This window comes from Calypte anna, chromosome 1, assembly GCF_003957555.1.
Source record: "Calypte anna isolate BGI_N300 chromosome 1, bCalAnn1_v1.p, whole genome shotgun sequence".
Classification (NCBI taxonomy): Eukaryota; Metazoa; Chordata; class Aves; order Apodiformes; family Trochilidae; genus Calypte; species Calypte anna.
The window spans coordinates 174628130-174648861 of NC_044244.1; the positions used below are offsets into that span (position 1 = coordinate 174628130).

Consider the following 20732-nt stretch of genomic DNA (forward strand, 5'->3'; position numbering starts at 1 on the left):
CAACTTCTTGCCATGTTAAACGATCAGATCACCTCTAGGAGTTAAATTTCAGTGGTTGACTGGCGTCAGCGACGCCTAAATCCGCAGATTTTCAAACTATCAAATGTTCATGTGGGAAAGGAAGTGATGTAGTGGAGTTAACAGCAACCTTTAGTGCTAAACATCACCCAGCCAAGGCTAAGGCCAATATTCCCTATGGCCACCAAGACACATCAAATACGTGTAACCTGAGTTACTTGATATCATAGGTTATCGTGGCATCCTCTACTGAAAGCTCTGGTTTAGGATATAAAACATGATTTTTATTTAAATTAATTTCGCCACACTTTGAAAATTAATACTTTTGACAGCTTAAAGGTACGACCTATCGCCTTTTGCCTTTAGAAGCTGCATTTACTGAGGTAAAACCCACGGGGCAAAAATAAACAAAACATCCTGAAATATTTCCATCTTTAACGCGTAGCTCTGATGCAGCTGCCGTGATGGGAAGTTGCAGGAGGGCCGGCGTTCCCCCTCCGCAGGAAAGGGCTGTTCCCCTCGGCGGAGACGGGAGGCAGGGACAGCGTTTTGTCCCCTCACTTTAACTTTCGTTTTTACACGGCGCTGCTTTGTAACCTCACGGGGAAAGAGCTCTTTTTTATTTAAATCGCAAAGAAGCCGCTCTCGGAAAGCCAGGGCCGGAGGATTCACGTCGGCAAGGCTCCTGGGCCGAGCAGCCGCTGCCGGAGGGGAGAGAGTCGGGTCAGCAGCGCCCCGGGCCTCCCTTATCCCGGGAGGGCCCCGGGACCCGCCCGCCGGAGTTGGACCCAACTTCACTGCTTTGCCTTCACCCGCACAGCCCCGCCGTGACCTCCTCCGGCCAACGCCGCAACCCGTGTCTGAGGACAGGGCGCAACCGGCATCGCCCCCGACACCGAGGGGCGGGCGAGAGGGGAGGATTGAGGGGGTCGTCCCGAGCTCCGTGAGGCGGGATGTGCCGGGCCGGAGAGCTGCTTCCCCCTCCCCGCCGAGCCGACTGCTGGGCGCGCCCGCAGCCCGCGGACGGCGGGCGGAGTCCGGCCCCGCCGCCTCCCCCACCGCGGCAGGTTCCCCGCGCTCCCGGTAGCAGCCGCGGGTGAGATCAGCGAGGCCCGGCGGCGGCCGGGAGGTGCCCGCCGGTCCCCAGACCTGGCGAGGACCCCCTGTAAGTGCCTGCTCGGGGGGGGGGGGGGGGGTGGGAGGCAGCGGGGAACCGGCAGCTCGCAGCCGAGTGGCCCCGCACCCCGCGGGGGAGGGAGGCGGGAGCCCCGAACTCCTGGGGGGGGGAGGACGGCAGCGGCCGGCGGCTGCGCGCCTCGGAGGCGGCTGGGGAGGTTCCGCGACCGAGCGCGTTGTGCCGCTGCCACCGCCGGACCCACCGCGGCAGGGAAAGCCACGCGTGACCCAAACGCCGCCTGGCTGGGAAACACCCGCAGAAGGGAGAAGAGCCGGGAGGAAACGAGCTCCTCTTCGGCCGGAACAACCAGAAAGCGGCCGCCCCTCCGCCGTCAGCTATGGGGCTGCCGCCGGGAAGAGGATAAGGTCTTTCGGGACCTGTCACCTGCAGTTTTCAGCTAGGCGCCCCACGACAGCCCCAGCCCCGTTTTCCTAACGGGGAAAAAATAATTCCTGCATCAGCTTCCCCCTAGGAAGCAGCACGGGAAGCGCCCGTAGAAACGGCAGACCGAGCGAGCCAAGAACATTTTTCTCTATCTGCAATAAAGTTGTTCGCATTAATACACTGAATAAATGTCGTGAAATGTCCTTTGCGGTATGACTTCTCCTTGTCGATGGTTATGCCTGTGACATTTACTTTAAAAAACAGTAATCGGGCAGTAGATTAAAGATTCCAAGAGATTAAAGGCTTTGCTGTTTGCAAAAGCTTTTTTTTTTTTTCTTTTTTTCTCTTTGAAAAATACAGTTAGGTCTTCTCTTGAAGTGAAGCTCAGTAAATGCGTCAAAGCAGAAGAGTTTGCCACTCCGGGTTATTTGCAAATAAAGGTCCTGATTACTAACACTTAGGGTACCGAAGTAGAAATTTGCTAATTACACATCACACACGAAACCCCAGACTGTCAGATTAGTAGCGTGCCAGCATGTTTGCAGTCGCTGGCATCCCTCTCTCTCGTGTGCACATTTACTAAACACAGCCTGCTAGCAGAGCTATACGATAAAACGTCCAGGTTTGAAATTAGTAGACAGTCCTAGTGCGTCTCAAAAAGCAGCTGAACATCCACTCTTCCCAACATATTGGAGGACTAGACGGAATATAAAAACGAATCTAAGAATTGGCAGATGAGATTTACCGTTCATATCTGCTGCCTAGTTTCTGGAGGGAACGTGAAAAAGACCTGACAGATACGTTTAGCGATTGATTCTCCCTTCGTAAGGTACAAACATAAAAAGCAAGGCAGAGACAATGACGAAACGCATTAAACCTCGATCGATTAAAACCCGTCAGAAGATCTTTTAAAACAATACGAATCGTGGACTTCTGCGTAATATTTTATTCCAAAGCACACTAAATTTGCCGTGAATCTGCTGCCTTGTTCACCGGATGGTTCACGAGAGGAAGAAAACCGAACAACTTCTCCCTTGCAGTTACAGACAACTATGAGGAGGGAAGGACAGCGTGATGTGACGCCAAGTGTGAGTTAATAGATTTACGCCTCTGCTCCCGCAGAAGCGAGTCCAGTCTGTAGCTCCCTAGTTGATGGATGCCCATTAATACACCTGCATTCCCGCCTCGGCCGTGGGGAGGCACGCAGGGATTCAGTGCGGAGAGGCACAGTTTTGCCAAGTCCCTTCTAAACGTCAATACCCTTCAAGTTACACCCAACGAAGAGCAATTTCTCTTGATTTCCGAGCGTACAGATGATCGGGGCGTTTTTTCTGCCACTAAACTTCTACCTTTCTATACGTGCCTGCGTGTGCGTGTGTGTGTGTCTGTGTGTACATATCTATCTCCTAGAGAGGGATTAATTAGCCGGGTTTGAGCTGAAAGAGGCTGCAGTGACGAGCCCAGTGGCGATTGGCCGCCCGCCTGCCTGGCCCTGCCTTTATAATTTCCACACGAGTGCATCTGGGCTCTTATACAAACCAACAGCCAGCTTCTTCCGACATATACACACACACACACGGCACTTTTTTCCACCATCTGATTAACCACCCTGCACACACACAGTGATTACTACGGGAAAACATAAATAAATACGAAGAGGTTTTATTATTTTTACTACTGGAAGCCTCGCTGTGTCTCAGTGCAACTTTTGTTTTTCTTGCTGCTGGGGAAGGTGCACCTCTCTATGCTTTCCTCTCACTCACGGACCCTTTAAAAAAAGGGGGAGGAAAAATATCGCCCCCTCCAGTCCCCCGCCCGCCCCCCTCTTCCCCCCCCTCCCGCCACACACACTTCAAGACGGCTGATCTAAAAAAGCAGGAAGAGAGCATCTGAGGAGCAGCAGCCCCAGCGCATTTTGAAAAAAACATTTGTTACATTTCAGAGTGCGGCAGCCTGTTTCTCCTCTGAAGTTGGCTCCAGCCTTAGCAGCCGCATTGGATCCCACAGCCTATTGCGAGACTCCGGTATACAATCCGGATCTCTGCCCCAACATGATCGCGGCCCAGGCCAAGCTGGTGTATCATCTGAATAAATACTACAACGAGAAATGCCAAGCCAGGAAAGCTGCCATCGCCAAAACGATCCGAGAAGTCTGCAAAGTGGTGTCGGACGTGCTGAAGGAGGTGGAGGTGCAGGAGCCTCGCTTCATCAGTTCCTTGAACGAGATGGACAACCGCTACGAGGGGTTGGAAGTCATCTCCCCCACGGAGTTTGAAGTCGTGCTGTATCTGAACCAAATGGGGGTTTTCAACTTCGTGGACGACGGTTCCTTGCCGGGCTGCGCTGTGTTAAAGTTAAGCGACGGGCGCAAGAGGAGTATGTCCCTCTGGGTGGAGTTCATCACGGCGTCTGGCTACCTCTCCGCTCGCAAAATCCGGTCCAGATTTCAGACTCTGGTGGCTCAAGCCGTGGATAAGTGCAGTTACAGAGACGTGGTAAAGATGGTGGCGGACACCAGCGAAGTGAAGCTAAGAATCAGGGATAGGTACGTCGTGCAGATCACTCCGGCGTTCAAATGCACGGGGATCTGGCCGCGGAGTGCTGCCCACTGGCCGCTTCCCCACATCCCCTGGCCGGGACCCAACCGGGTGGCGGAGGTCAAGGCGGAAGGCTTCAACCTCTTGTCCAAGGAGTGCCACTCTCTGGCCGGCAAGCAGAGCTCGGCCGAGAGCGATGCCTGGGTGCTGCAGTTCGCGGAAGCCGAGAACAGACTGCAGATGGGCGGCTGCAGGAAGAAATGCCTCTCTATCCTCAAAACCTTACGGGACCGTCACCTGGAGCTGCCGGGCCAGCCCCTGAATAATTATCACATGAAGACTCTGGTTTCATACGAATGCGAAAAGCATCCCCGGGAATCGGACTGGGACGAGTCGTGCCTGGGGGACCGGCTCAACGGGATTTTACTGCAGCTCATCTCCTGCCTCCAGTGCAGGAGGTGCCCGCATTACTTCTTGCCCAACTTAGACCTCTTTCAGGGCAAACCTCACTCGGCCCTGGAAAACGCGGCCAAACAAACGTGGCGACTGGCTAGGGAAATACTTACCAACCCGAAAAGTTTGGAGAAACTTTAGAGGGCAACTATAAAACCCGCCTGACCGATAAATCTGCTTATTTGCCGATGAAGTTTAAGCTGCCTGTTCGAAAAGTCAAATATTTCCACCTGACAATGCAAATAATATTCTTTTTTTTTTTTTTAAAAAAAAAGGAATATAGCTTAGGCTCTTCACAAAGAAAAGCAAATAAGAACAGCAAGTATCGTTCCTCTTTGTCTCAATTTTGCAGTTCCCCGTGAGAGGAAAAAGAAAAAGAAAAAAAATGGAAAAAGGAAAAGAAAGAAGAGAAAAAAAATAAAAGAAAGCAAAATTTGCCGTAATTTAACATGATTGTGAGCATTCTGCCTTGAAAGGGTACCAACGGATTATAACAAACCCCGGTATTTTTATGTAAACCCTCTGTGAGTAAAAGCTATTTGGATATGCCACCTGAACAAACCCTAATGTACCTTTTTATTTGTATCAAATATTGTGATCTCACATTGTCTTTGAAATTGTGGATGTTGGTGTTTTGTGATTTGGTGAACAGAAGTTAAATTGACATTTTGGATACTTCAAGGACATTTTCTGCTAAAGAGAAGATACCCTTTAAAAAGGTAGATTTTATCACGGTACTTTTGTTAATTGTCTTTTGAAGTGTCTGAACTTAACAAGTTTACATTTTTCGTTTCATATATATTGCTTGTTCTATTTCTAACATTCCATAAATATACTTGAAATGTTATTTAAATATATTCAAAAGAAATTTGGATTCTGCTTATATAACGCTTGAATATTGGAATTATATATTTGAAAATGCACTTGAAATACACTGGATAATTACCTTTTGTGATTTAGATTTTAATTTCTGTTGCTGATTTATTTAATTACAAGCTAATAAATGAAGTAAAATACACATGAGTAAGTGTTTCAATACTGGATCAAATTTTCTACTTGAAAAAACAAAGGCAGTTATATTTTGTGAGTTTTACCTTTGTTAAATTACTGTAAAACAGCAAGCGCAAGGGCAGCGGCCCGATTTTGCATTTTGAATAGTTTTGTAGAATAGGGAGATATTGGTGGTACAAACACATTAGGATTTAGTTCCGGGTGACCATAAGCAGCTGTCAGACACCGATGTAGTTATTAATGCAGCAACACTTTTTCCAGCCGTCCGAAATCTATTTTTGAAGGCTTTACTTTACAGTGCTGATGTGTTTCTGCTCAGTTTTGAACAAAGCTGAGGGAACACAACACATCCCTGAAGCAGTCAGCATACTGAGGAAGCATGTTGGCACAAACAGAAATAAAGAGGAAAATAAAATTTATAGGTGAAAGGTTGAAGTCGGCATCAATAAACTGAACAACAATATTACTTTCTGACCTACAAACCCATTGTGAATGTGGTAAGATTGCCAGTTACACTTCCAGAAATCAAGCCCCTGCGCTCCCAGGGTATTCAGAGGGAATAACATGTGCGTGCCTAAAAAACTGCAAGAGATCCAGAACTGCCTATCCGTACCGCAACGCGTGGTCCAGCATGCATTTCTTTAAAGCGGCTTTAAAAGCAAAACGCGAAATAACTACGCGGATTTTGTTTAGTACCCTAACATGTTGTCAGCAAGTGCTGAAAGAGGCCGATTGCCTGTGTAACACCCACTAGCAACTATTTCCACCGGGTGTACTTTAATGAAACTGTTACACCCAGCGACTGTGACAGAATCTGGTTTTCTTTTTCCTCAGAGCTGTGAAGAAAGTTCCGTCGTTGAGAGAAAAAGAAATCACCACGTTGCAAAACTATTCAGACGAGGTCGCTAGCTTTTTCTTGGAAAATATTTATGAAATTTCTACAGGAAAAAAAACCAACCAAAACCCAAACAAAAGCAACAAAAAAACAAACCCAAACAAGGTCTTTGTAAAAGTACCTTCCCTGTTGTCTGTTTTCTAACATTTTCCAGAGCAGTAACAAAGAAATAAAACAACAGCGATAAGAATAAAAAGAGATGCAGGCGAGAGAAGCTCCCCGTAAGACACGTCCTTTCCGTCTGCCCCCTCCCCCTCCCAGCGGCAGCCCCCGCTCCGTTCCCGCGGGGAGGAAGCCACGCAAAGGTTTCTGCTCAAGTCACGCACCCCTGCTCTGCTGCGGCTGGGCTGGAGGTTTCCGCGGAGGGGACGAGGGGGGGCGGTGCTGGGGAATCGGGAGTAGTAAATGACTTCAGAAAAAATCAGAGCTTTCCCAGGAATCGAGTCTTGGGTACATGCCTATATTCCCCCCCCTCCTTTTTTTTTTTTTTTTTTTTTCTTTCCTTCCTCGGGAAAAAAAAAAAAAAAAGCATTAGCTTGCATTTCAGCAGCGTTTACTCAAATGTGCCGTATTTTCTTACATGGTAACTAACGTTATTGAAATAACGGGATTCTCCGATATCCTCAGAAGGATATCCTCCACTATGTCTCGGGAAGGCTGAGGGCTGAGACTGCTGCTCCCTCCAGGGATTTCAGAGCAATTGGCTTAAAGTACTAAATCTGACCACGTTCATACAAAGGCACCGAGCGAAAGGCTGTTGGGAAACGCACACGCTGCCGTAATAGAGGATTTAACATCATTAATACATTCCTTTTTTTTTTTTTTTTTTTTTTTTTTTTTTTTTCCTTGATGAAACGCAGCGAGAGGCGGCAGACGGGAGCGGAGTTTGGAGGGAGGGGGCGGCTCCGGCGCACCTGGGACGGGATCGGGACCGGGACCGGGCCGCCCGTTCGCCGCACTCACCTTAGGTTCGATCTTCTTGAAGGCCGGGTCATCTTCGTCAACCTCGAAGTAGATTTCTGTGGTGGTGATGGAGAGCGTCCCCTTGGCCACCACCACGGGGGCGATGAGCTGTGCCGGCGTGCTGAGGACCACGGGGCCTGCAAGGCAAGGGCAGCGGCGTCAGGTTGGAGGCGCCCGGCTGGCCCATCCCCGATAGCCCTTCCCCTTCCCTCCGCCAAGCCAGCGCCCGGCGAGCCCCCTAATAAACTCTGTTTGTAAACCGCTGTGTTTATCCCCCTCCTGCCCTCGGTCACCGCTTTGAACTCCGCAGTCAGGACAGAAGCCAGTTTGGGAGCTCCGGAGTTGCGAGATAAATCAGCCAGCAGCGAAATTCAGAGGGGTTAGGGTGAAAAAATAGCTGCCTCTTAGAAGCAGGTCCCCCCTCTTTTCATGCCCTTTTGCTCCTCGTTAACACTATCGCTGTTTATGTGCGATAGCGGCCACTCGTTACATCTCGGACCTGGCAGCGAGGGGTCCCCGCGGCGGCCGGGCCGGGCGGGCGGGCGACAGAACAGCCGGTAGCCCCTGCCCGCCACACCGACCCTACGAAGCCTGGGGACATTATTCTTAATTCTGGGTCCAGATCTCAACTCCGAAAGTATAAGGAAAAGATTTTGTTTATTTATTTATTTATTTATTTACCTACTTCAATACCACACGCACGCAAAGGGCCAGCCTCGTTAAATATATTTACGGCAAGATCGTTTTTATTTCAACTTGCTGTCACTTAATCCTTTTAAAATTGCTGTAAAAACATTCCCCTCAGATATATTCTTTAACAAGACTCTTGCACGGGCACTGAAGAGATGGAACAGGGAAAACCTACTGTAAAAGGCAGCTTTCTCTACACAAATTAAGTGTTAATTCAGCAAGAAAACACTTGCGCTTTAATGTGAAATATAACAGGGGATCCCTTTTTCATCATCTTCAGTATGAACGCAACCTACTGTTAAAGCTGACGGTGTCGGTGTTTAGGAAGGTCCTTTGCTCTAATTATAAGAAAAGCTTAACTATGAAATACTCTCCTAGGTTTATCCACTAAAGTTCGTGGGGTAATTTGTATACACGTATATAAACACAGGCAGCCACACGCGTGCACAAACACACGCCTGACATACCAGTAAATAAAAGCCTGAGAAACTGGGTGCAGCATCCGAACTGACGGACCTTTTTAGAACCTGGCAAACCTATCATCTCAGTGAATGCTCACAAGGCTTTGGTTGCTTGGTGCAGTTAAAGATCTTCCATGCGATGGGGAAGACCTTGCTGGGAGGGCAGAAAAGTGCCTGCGCTCGCTTTCAGCTGCCGTCCCCAGGCGCTCGCCTCCCTGGGGAGGAAGGCAGCGCAGGAGGCAGCAGGGCCTGGCGCGGCCGAGGCAAGCCCTAGGCTGCAGGTCGCACTAAGGCTAACAGGGGTGGATGCAACCTCTCCTCCTCCTCCTCCAGCGCCGCACGCACACTTCACTACCAGGTCTTGCAAGCAACACTTCAAATTACTCACTTAGTCCAAATTAGTCCTGTATCGGCGCATCTAACTGTCATGTTGTTAATGTTTTACTTTACTGTAATACCCGATTTGAGACCATATTGCACAATGTTTTGTCATTTACTCTGCAAAATAAATAAAAGAGGAAGGCACGGATTACTGTGTGTATAAGAGGAAGCTAAACCGCAGTTTCAGTGACAGCTTTCAGCAGCCCAGCGTGGCAGGCTGGATAGTATTGATACAAACTCTATTTTCTTTCATTTTATTGTTTTCCATCTCCTAATAAACCAGGGTAGCCTCTTGACCCCAGTCAGCTGATCGGAATCACATGCGCCTGGGCTTGCTTTGCTGATCTCCCCGTCTCGCCTCCATCTTCTCTCCCTCCCTTCTCGGTGAGAAAAGAACCGAGCCGGGGAAGCCCGACTGCAGGCTCCAAAGGGCAGGGTGATCGATCCGAAACGCCGCTTCAAAGCCTCATCAATCTTCATCTAGGTTGCTCGAGTAATTACGCCCGACTCTCTTGTACGATTACAAGTGGATTTGGGTTTCTATTCCCCAGGCCCCCTTTCTTTGTGTTTACAGAAGGGGGGTCTGGGCAGGCAGCGGCTCCCTGCCCTGCAGAAGCACTTGGCCTCTCAAGCAGAGCGTCCCAGCCCTCCTCCCCTTCGCCCTCCCGGGCAGCGCGGCTGGGAGCCGCCGCTTGGCCCGGCGCACGGTGATGGGCTCCGGGCCTTTGTGCGGAAAGAAAAGCCCTTTCGGAAGATGCGTCCTAGAAACGACCCGGTATTCTGTCATTTTAAGGAGGCGTTTTGTGGGCTGTGAGGAATCCCAGAAGGAAGACCATCAATTTAATCCAATTACCGCTTTTCCCTGGTGTTGTGTGGCTAAAATAAAAATAAAGTAACCGCTATTTAATGGTCAAAAGGCCAAAACCTATCATGTGACACCCAGACAATAGGTGCACCCCGGCTATCGGCTGTGCTAGCGAAATGCACTCGTCCTGGAGGAGGGGGCAGAGCTGTAGAGGCAGGGAAGAGATGTTGCTTAGAAGGGGACGTTCACTTCTTAGCCCGTTACTGAATACAGGGGAAATGAGGGATTTCTGGTTTCCTCCTCGAGAAAAGGCTCCGAGCTCCCAGACCAGTGACACCCTAGGTTTGTTGCAATATAAACATGTCAGAGGTATCCAAATGCGACAAGGAAGAAAAAATGTTTTCTGGTTGTTTTTCGTTTGTTTGTTTGCTTGTTTGTTTTTTATCTTCTTGGTGAAATAAGAATGGAAAGCATAATAAGCAGTATCAAATTATGGGAGCTCGTGAGAGGGGATGTTCTGAGTTAAAACACATCTTTGCAGACTTTTTTCCCCAAATCACGGGGAAAAAAAAAAAAAAAGTGTATTACCAGTGTGTCATTTTTACACTTGTCCTTTGGAAATCTCCAATTACAACTTCCAATTCCATAGCATGTTTAAGGAGCACTGAGTCTTTTTGTTGTAGCCTTCAGGGAGCAAGCCAGCCACTGAGAGAATATGAAATTAATCCACTGCAGCTACAGAGAGAGAGGATTATGTTTTAATCCCCTTTGGGATAGTTTCTGGGTTTTAAGAATCCGATATTAAAATGTTTACATAGAGCATAATCAAAATACAGCAGATTTTCCATATGGCACCGAGCTATCGGCAAGCTTTGGGTCTCCTTCCCGAACCCAAATTGATAATGTAATGAAACAAAAGCCGGGCACACCTGAGCCAAGAGCCGCGGGACGGGCTCATTCGCATGCGGGGAAGATAACGAGCTGCGGCTGCCAGCCTCGCCCCAGCCCCTCTGCGGTGGCGGCGACGAGTTTGCGTTTTTGCCGGGGATGTAAATATTCAACATCCCCAGAGCGGCTGCAGGCACCGGGAAGCGCAGCGGCTCCGGGCTGCGCTGCTCCTGGCACCGGCACACGGGGACGGCGGCTGCCGGGCAAGGGCCGCCGGCCACACCGCGGGAGCTTCCCTTCCAGCTCCGGGGAAAAAACAACCTGTGGCTGCTCCGCTTCACCGAACAGCTCGGGGGTTGTGGAGAGGACACGCGTCTAGAGGTGGCTGTCAGCTGTTGGGACTCGAAGCAAGAGCATCTCATTGGTTTTAATAATTTTTTAATTTTTTTTTTCTTCAAGGTTCGTTTCGTTGCCTCTCTGAGGCTGCCGGGGCGGCCCATGGCAAAGAGGCAGCGACCTCAAGGAAGTCGTTCTGGCCGTAAAACCAGACCAGGACTAACTTCAGATCCACATGTCTTGTAATCTGTTCAAATGGGGAATTTTCCGCTTTTGCCTGATCCCTGTGGTCGGCACATGTGATTTACATTTCTAAAATAAACGCTACCGCGCATATACATTTTAAAAAAATAGTATTTCCTTTCCAAAAGTAAATAACTGTGGGATTAGAAGATCCTAGTGAATAAATTCAGAATATAATCTCTCTCCTTCCCTCTGTTAATTTTTGTTGGACAGAGTTCAGTTCTTGCATTTACCTCTTGTACTTGGATTTTAGCTCTAATACTTCTGAAATTCGAGTAAAGAAAGTCAATGCAAATGAAAAGTTCTACCAGGTGAAAGAGTTTTCTAACTGCTGAAGCAGTACCAGTAAAATTACACCTCTTAAGGAAAACTCCAAAAGGGTGGCATGTTAAACTTGTTATATCAAACCTTTTAATTCCATAAACTGCCATTTTGAACTGTAAGAGCTAAAGACGTGCCACATTTATGAGCCTGAAAATTACAACAGAGGTGTATGTGCTAAGATGTTTGGATATAATTTCTCCTAAGTAGGATAAGAAACATGTTTTTAAATGCTTAATTATGAAAACAAGCAGTTTACCTGCTGCAGCCTATATTTTTAAATATTTTGTTGAAAAAATACTAGCTTGGATAAATACTTTCAAAACATCCAATTAGCTGAACCAATTTAATTTAAAAATCTACTGGTAACTATTCTAAAAAAAAATATATATATAATCTGATTATCATCCCATTTAATTTATGGATGGCACAGTTTTAAAAGAAAAAAAAAACCAATCTTTTTCATATACTCCTTAACATCGCCAATACAAAACAAATTAGCTGAAACTAATAGATTTACTGTGTAAAATAGTTTGTATAAACTACATTTCGTAATTTGATATACTTAAGTATTTTCAATACTAAGAATGATTCTTAAAAATCACTTAAAAGGTACCTGAAATAAGACAACTGATATTACATCAGTATTTTAACTCAAAAGCCAAGAGTATCTGATGCTGACTTGCATTTAAAGTGACTACAAATCCTCATACTTCAAACAATTTAAGCATAACACACACACTCACAAACCTCAGTTTCTTGTAATATAAATTACATAGCATACAAACAGAACCAAGTATAGCCACCAGAAGCTTTTGGGAAAAGCTCTACAGCTCTATAGTCAGAAAAATACTTCAGCTAATTAATATCATTGGTATTATACATGCACTGCCATGTAAATAACAAGTAAACAACGCAAGATTGCTAGAAAAAAAAGGATTCACAGATTTCAGTCTATTTATTTTTTGTTCCTATTGTCATAAATCTGATGCAAACCACCCTTTAAAAAGACTTCTGCAATAAATACGTTGAACTTACATGAGTATGGTTGCCCTCAATTTGTTCTCCACTATAGCAGATACAGGGAGTAACTCCTTCACTCAATCCAAGGCTTTTATAAGAGTGTATATACACAGCTCCCTTTGTGTATCACTTTCAATAGTTTCAATAAAGAGAATAATTTGCACAACTTTTTGATTGCAAAAAACATCTAAGTCTAAACACAACTATAACATTGTTTTTCCTCTGTTGAATAAGTACTCCAATTCCTTTCCTGTTTTCAGAGATATTCCAGCTTACTTTGTTGCTTTTTTACTCTTGAACAATCATATGTTTCATATTGTGAGGGAGGGATAGATTTTTATTGTTTGTTTAAATGTCATTGCCATTGTAGATAGGTCCTGATATAAAAAATTTTGCTTACTTTTCCCCGCCTTTTCTCTATAAAGTATGTAACACTACTACTAAACATCAAAGATCAACTTCAATGGTCTATTTCAACAACAATAACTAAACAACTACAGCAACTCAATTCTCTTAAGTGGTGCCATAACAGCAAACAAATGTGTTCAATTAAAAAGAAAATTTAAATAAAAAATAATCCTATATATGTATTACAGCTGTGGATAAAATAGCAAGAAATAAATATATATTTTTTGATGAGATTGTGAAACCAGTTAGTGCTGCTTAAGAAAAGAAGCAAATTTTCTCTCAGACACCTACATACCTTCTGTATCTTTGAATTAAGCAATGTACACCTCCACAGGTATATTTATTATTATAATTCTATACCTCACTGGTCACATTGAAAGAAAAAAAAAAAAAAAAGAGTACTTTTTTCTGAGGAAAAATGTGTTTTACAATATTCCTAGGAACAAGTATCTCTTTATATTGCTCAAAGTGTGATAAAAAGCAATCACTTAATAGAATGGCTACAGAATATGCAGACAAGCTCTGTACCAAAGTCAGACTTACTAGATATCTTCTCACTGGAGGTACCATGGAACAATAAGCTGTGTGTCAGCCAAAAGCATCTCAGAAAATCAACTTTTGTCCCCTTTTGCAGGTAGAGTCTGATTTACTCTGTGGCATAAATGAGAACCTGAACTGTTCTCAAGCTCTGAGTGGTTTACAAGAGTCTAGTGTTGTTCCAGGATGTGTTAGAGTGCCAACCTGCCAGATAATCAGGTATTAATAATAATCAAGACTCCCCTTAATGATTTACAGCTGGACAGAAACCTAAACATTTGGGATAGGGACCTCACTACTGCAATGCATACATTTGCCACTTCCAAATTGGATTCATAGAGTGTGCTCTGCCTGAAGCTATACCTTGGAAAGACTAATTTAAGCTGGTGGAGAAACTAAGAAGTTGATTATTAAGCAGTGCATCCAGATGTGAGTATAGGACACTAATGCACTATGACCCACACCACCTTCCTCATTTGCAGGTAAAATTTAAGGTACTTCTTTTCAACCTAGAAAACATTAAGTGATGCTGAACATGCCCAGATAATTGCTAGTTTTTCTCTCTGAGAGAGCCACTATAGCTCCTATTTAATTAAAAAGCAGCAGAAAAACCATGCCTAAGAAAATTGTATTTAATGTTGGAAGAAGAAAGGAGAAAGCAGAGATAGGATCCTGCTGTAGCAGTGTAGCACTGGAACAGGAGCCCATTGTCATGAGTCAGGAACATGAGGGATCAAATTCCAGTTTCAAGTACAAATGAACCAAACTTGACAGGTATCTTACACCATCCAGCTTGTGTACCTTGTCATGCCAATAAAGCTCAATTGATAAGAATTGAAATGAAAGATGAGAGCCTTCAGCTTTCATTTCTTCTGGCCTCTATTCTGGAAAAACTCTTGAGGATAAACTGTAAGCCTTAAACTTCTTGAGTATGTAGTGAAGGGAAATGTTATAGGAAGTATAAGTACTTAAAATTAATTTATTTGGTTAGCTACTCCTATATCCATGTCAGATGAAATAAACAAATTGCTGAATTAGCATGTAACTTGCTAGGTTTTTTGGAAGAATCATCTAAGATGCCATAGTTACAACAAAAAAATTTCTGAAAATATGAGTATCCCTAAATAAGACCATCAGAATGAATAAGGAATGCTTTCTAGTGTAACTGTGTCTACTGGTTGATTGCATATTTTGCTTTACCATAGTTGACTCTCCCAACAAAGATTCTCTGGCACCTAATGAAAGGAGAACTGATGCAAGCTCTGTCCTGTAGGTTTTTTTTTTCTTAACAACTGAATTTTATTGCTTCTGAAATCCTTACTTCACTGTTAAAGTTTGTTCAAAATGTGTTCCAGGTTCAGAAGTTACAAAGATACAGGCTGAGAGAGGATGCCCACATTAAACTTTTTTCTGTAGAAAGCCAAGCTAAAAGCACTTGCATAAGAGGCTGACAATAAGGACTGTCCAAATCCACTGGATGAGGCTGCATCTTGTATAATTTCTTGCCAATAATTACAAAGAATCAAAAGCTTATCTTCTTGATTGATTTCTTAGCTTGCTTCTGTATCACCAGTGCCAAACTAATGACAAAAAAAAGAAAAAAAAGCAACCCCAAACTGTCCATAGGTCTGTGAAAGTTCTGGATACATTCCTATCAGTATCTAGATAGGTCTGCTTCTATGGGGTCTTGTGAAAAATGGGGATTTTCTTATGGAATTCAACATAGTGAAGATGAAATAAGGTGCAGAACTGTGGAGTTTGGCTTCCTACATCTAGGCCTTTATTTTTGGAGTCTCTCTGTGTCAAATAACTAATCAGCCTGAGCTTTGATCACCTACCAGTTCCCTCCAAGGGCTGGGAACTTGGGACAAGGAGAAGCACCAGACCTATGCATTTGGTGGGTGCAGTCGTGGGCTCTTGCAGTCTCATTCTGCATCATGAGAAGTTTCAAATAGAAAAGCGTTTTCCAAGTTAAGGGGACAAAAGAAAAGTAAGGAGACTGGAACAAATGGACAGTAAGAGCACAGGAAGCACTCTCAGAACCTCCTGTAAATACAAACCAATGAAGTTTGATCTGATTTAATATTAAAGCTTGAAACTCAGGAAATGCAGCTGCCATTTTAAAAGTCAAAGAAAATTCAGATTTAGAATGGGGTGTGTTGAGAGCACTTTAAAAGCTGTGTCTAGGAGCACTATCATTTGTGACTGACAACCACCTTATAAAATATTAAGCTGTTTTGGATAGTAATGTGGAAAAAATTATTAGAATAAACACTGAGATGTTTAAAAATAGTATTTTATAGAAACCGTAGGGCTTTTTTTGGTTTTGTTTTCAATCTGAAAGCCAACTACTTATCAAAAATATAACTGTTTTCAGCTTATGCCTGAATTGATACTCTATATAAAACTCATACAAGTATGTTTTTCTTTTTTATACTTAGACTTGAGGATCAAAATCTGAATATATAATAAGCAGAAACTATGGAAATCTGGCTGAAGTAAATTTCCGTGTTTGGAAGTACAAGGTCTGGGTGGTTACACATCTGCCATAGAAAGAGAAAAAGAATAACTCTTCTTACACATCCCCCAAACAAGCAACCACACCCTAATGAAATTCCTACATTTTCCTGTTAATTTGCGGGAAAACTGGAGCTTGAGGGGAGAAATCTACTCAGCAATGCATGCTCATTTAGTGAATATTTTCCATTGAGAGGCTTGAAAAATAGGAGACACAATGAGACTTTTTTTTGCTGTTTTCTGATGAAATGTTGATATTTGCTATTTAACTAAAGTATTTGGGTGTGCACATATACATACATACATACTTTCTTAAAGAAAAAGACCATAAAACATGGAAGAGCTTGAGATACCGTGGCCACTTACAGACAGGGAGAAAAAGTGTGAAAGTCAGTGACTGTGAGAGTGGAAAGGAAGAGAAGATGGGGAAAAAAAAAAAGATTAACTACCACCTCTAAGCCTGGAAGACCCAGAGGTGCAAACTTTATCTGCTGTGCCCCTAACAAATTATGGGGTGTTTTTTGTCTGCAAAATTTAGTAATTTGAAAAATTGCCTTCTCAATAGAGGCTCAAGTCTTTTCTTTAATTAGAACATCTATTGTTTGTCTATAACTAATTAAAAAAAAATTACCCTACGCACTTTAAAATAATTTTGAGATGGCAACATAAGGAAAACCAAGAAAATATGCCCCTTCATTACTCCTTAAGAATAGGTAAGGGAAAGTTGAATAAAGCTTTGCTTACCAGAGATTGTCTACACTGGTCAACTTTTGTAAAGAAAATTCAGTGTCATATTTTTGCAATAAAATATGTTACTGTAACTAAATATGCAAATGTAGAAATATTTAATGTATTATATGTAAATCTAAATATGTAAATGCATAATACATTCAGAGAAGTCAATGCTATTTAAGTTTTCCATCCAAAATCCTTAATTTCTGAGCTTTTTGTGGCTTTAGATGCAGTTCCTTGGTGTGTCAGTGTTTTTATTACTGCATCTGGACCAATGCAAGTCTTCAAAATAATAATTTCAGAAATGTAAATGAGTCCTTTGTTAGAACTTGGAATAGAAAATTTCCCCAAGGGCTAAATTATTTACTTTTTTTTTTTTTTTTTTTTTTTTTTTTTTCCTGCTATACAATTTTAACTGTAACTCCATGTATACAATTTTTGGCATTATTCCAATTTCCCCTAATGACAGCATAAAATATTTTTCCAATTGGAAATTGCTCAAAATCTTGATGATTTCTGTTAGCTTGTCTGAAAACGAGACAAAAGGCTTATTTTGCATAGGCCACAAAACAGATGTTGATAATGTTTGGTTACCAGCAGTCTTGTCTGGACTTCAAACAGATGACCTGGAAGTGAAAGGTCTTATATCTCATTAATAATAATACAAGCTGTCAAATCCTCATGACCCAGTGTGTTCCTTAGCACGGGGCAGTAAGTCAATACACTCAGCACACCACTGAGAAGTCTGGATAGAGGGCTTATCACATTCAGTCCTCAAGCCAATGCCGACTGAGTACCCATGCTGGCTTGGATGGAAAAGCTGATCTTATTTAGCAGTAGTAATGCTGCTTTCTAAAAATATTCCTAGGCTGAACTTCAGAGTTGCTAAATGCTAGGGCAGTGCTGGGATGCTGTGTCCCACTCAGACGTTTCGGGCACGTTTGCATTGGGGGGGGTTTCCTCCCTCCTAAAGACAGATGTCCAAGAAGGGAAAATTCGTAGCGAAGGTCAAGATATGCTAAGGCTACAATGTGTTAAGGGCAGTTAGAAGCTTTCCTTGGGTTTATCTGCATGATTTGTTCAATCTCCTTGTATAATGGACCAAATAACACAGATTTATTCTTGCAAGACTGTTGCGAGGCTGCAATTCACCATGGCTCATGAAGGAGGCAGATTCTGATTGAGCCCATGCAAGGAATGAGACAGATGCTTGCCAAAACCTTTTCTTTTCCTAAAATAACCCAAAGCTTCATATCCTCCTATCTTTGTTTCTTTTTTTCCAGAAATTATTCTTTAGAGAGTAGCCAAAGACTTCATCAGGGATGCTTTGCTTGGTGGGGGCCTATCTGCTGCTGCCACCAGCCAAATGACAAAATAGGTGAAACATGCTCCAGTTACAAAACATGTATCTTTCAAAAATGCCATTAAAGATAAATTCTGCTCTCAGATGTGCACAAACCATTCCCAACAAATCAACAGCAACTTTACGACCAAGAGAATCTCATTTCTAAAAGGTAAAATTCATAAAACCTTATTGGTTCAAGATTTATTCTTTTTTTTTGTTTGAATGATTTATTCAAACATTTAATGCCAGATCAAGGCTTTAAAACAAAAAAGTTTGGTGAGAGAATATTAATTATCTATTAAAATATGCTTTCCTTTGAGAATTCCATCTTACAATATTAGAATACATCCACATATTTTTAATTTTGAAAAAATCACCTACGAAGCAGAAGTCAATCTGTTAGCAAATTTGCATTCTCAGGCTCTTAAGAGAAAGGTGAGTATTTAAGAGCCCTACTGCAGCATTAGAAAAAGCAGGAAATGAAAAGTTAGTAATATCAACTCACTAGAGTAGATTTGTTTGTATCACCCACAGATTCACAATATATTAGAAAACTGTTAAAATTAATGAGACTATCTCAGTCATTAGTTCTAACAGAGATGTGACTTGCCTCTTGAAGTGAACAGTCTGGGAAGAAAAGGAGCTAAAACTGAAACAGAAAATGTAAAATGTTTTAATATGTAAATGCTTAATGAAGAAAAACATCTTTTGATATCTCATACTGTAAGGCAGTTAAAATACTACTTTAACAAAAACTTAGAAATCATAATGGAATCTGATTTTTATATTTTATTAAAATGCTACTAAATATAATGAAATCTGACCAACTGCCATTGCAACATATGGAATACTAAGATTATATAATAAAAATATTCAGACCATAATTATATAAAAAAAATTCTCCATCCCATATGTAATTTATCAAAGTGAACTTTACATTGATTTGTGCCACATGGTTGATGAAAAACTATAAAGAGCCTCTGGAACCAAAGGTATGTACAGATAACTTTGTACCAACAGTCTCAATCTGTTTTAAACTTTCCCCTTTTTTAGTTTTAACTTCACAAATCAAGATATTGTAGTATTTATATTCTCTTAGTTAGGAGTTTTAACAAACTTGAGGACTTGTCTTTTAAAAAGACCAGCCTTAGTTTCATGGTATAAACAATGTTAAATTGTTTTAGTTAAATGTGGACAATCTTAAATCAATTTAAATCTGGTTTATAATGATTCTGTGTAATTCCTGTCCCTTACTGAGACAATCCAAATCATTGTAAATCAGGTTTAAATTGATTTAAACTTTAAAGTTAAATTGGAGGTATAACTGAATATAGAATTTCCTATGTGTCATTCCACTCTGAACAGTAACAAGATATAAATGATGCTGTGATATACCATAACGTGATGCAGCCCCGAGATGTCCAGACCACTTACACAGAATCTACATAACTCTTTAAAATTAGACAAGAATGTAAAGCTTTACTGTGATCTCTGCTTTTCATAGATGTCAGAGGTTGCTCTAACCTTTTTAGGCTTAAAACCCACTTTTCTTGCCTACTCTTTTTCTTGATTTCATTTACTGGACTAAAGTTTCAGAGCCACAGAGCATATACTGAAAACCATAGAAAACAGTGGTATTATATGCAAAATCATGCAGTGAAGAAGATGGTGTGGAGGGCTTCAGGTTTTGGGGTTTTTTTTCACTGACTGATAAAATTTATAGAAGACATAGGCAATATGGTGTGTGACTAATCACTCAGAATCAGCTCAGCTCCAAAAATGAGAAAGAGTTGAGTAGCTAAAGGCTGTGGTTAATCTGATAGTAAAAAGGAGGTAATAGAATGTGGGTTTGTTTGGAGAAGTTCACAGCTTTTGGTACACACAGAGCACCATTCTTGGACTTGCCTTGCTTGCCTTGTTAGCGTTGATAGGGGACAGAAAATCTAACTTCTGACCCTGTTAGGACAAACTTCCTTGTCATAGTTTCAAAATTATTTTGCTTCAATTTCTAGAATTTCTGTATTTCCAACACTGACAACATCTCCCAATTTCTACAAGCTGTGAAAGGAAAGGACTAGAATCACTGTGCCATATCCTGATGGAGCAGGGGATGTCAGGTATGCAGTGATCACTAATAGAGGGTGTGTTGTGCAGAAATACTTAAGGACACATGAAAATATCAGGTTTTTGCAGAGGGATGTAACTATAGGGGTTGTTTCCCACCAATGTGTTTGAACAAAATGGCAGTGTTGAGGCATGCATAAGAATTTCATAAGAGATTGTGAGATTTTATGAAACGGGCAAGAATTTTTCGTGTGCACATTGAAGTTCTTATCAATATTTCAATGTAATTGCATACTGCAGCATTAAAACTATTGCTATTAGATGCAGATTCAGTTGGAACCACTGTTCTCAGACGTAAGAACTTTGTCAAAGCAGTACTGAGTTTTCCTTCTAAAGGAGAAATGGACATCAATCAAATTATCCCTCTAATGATCCCACTTTATTGACTTGAGACAACAGTGTCCCAGCAATGGTTAGCTGCAGATTGAGGAAGGAAGCAGACTGACATATTAACTGTGATAATCATATACTGAAGGCTGCTCC

The 20732-nt window shown here is 42.6% G+C and overlaps 2 protein-coding genes across 4 annotated transcripts in view; one reads left to right on the top strand and one right to left on the bottom strand.

The window, feature by feature from the left end:
* The window catches only part of NBEA (neurobeachin), a 464261-nt gene that overhangs the window by 145638 nt on the left and 297891 nt on the right, over window positions 1–20732 (bottom strand). For all 3 annotated transcript variants that reach the window (XM_030449922.1, XM_030449935.1, XM_030449928.1), the window contains one exon: window positions 7439–7575. In XM_030449922.1, coding sequence (XP_030305782.1) covers window positions 7439–7575 — 137 coding nt within the window. The remainder of the gene's footprint in view (window positions 1–7438; window positions 7576–20732) is intronic.
* MAB21L1 (mab-21 like 1) lies at window positions 1998–4811 on the top strand. Its single transcript, XM_008503157.2, has 2 exons — window positions 1998–2002; window positions 3522–4811. Exon 2 carries the CDS (start codon window positions 3631–3633, stop codon window positions 4708–4710), a length of 1080 nt encoding a protein of 359 aa, XP_008501379.1. The 5' UTR covers window positions 1998–2002; window positions 3522–3630; the 3' UTR covers window positions 4711–4811.

What these genes read in the sequence shown, in the direction of transcription:
- MAB21L1 (XM_008503157.2), top strand. Translation starts at nt 3,631, where the DNA reads ATGATCGCGGCCCAGGCCAAGCTGGTGTATCATCTGAATAAATACTAC.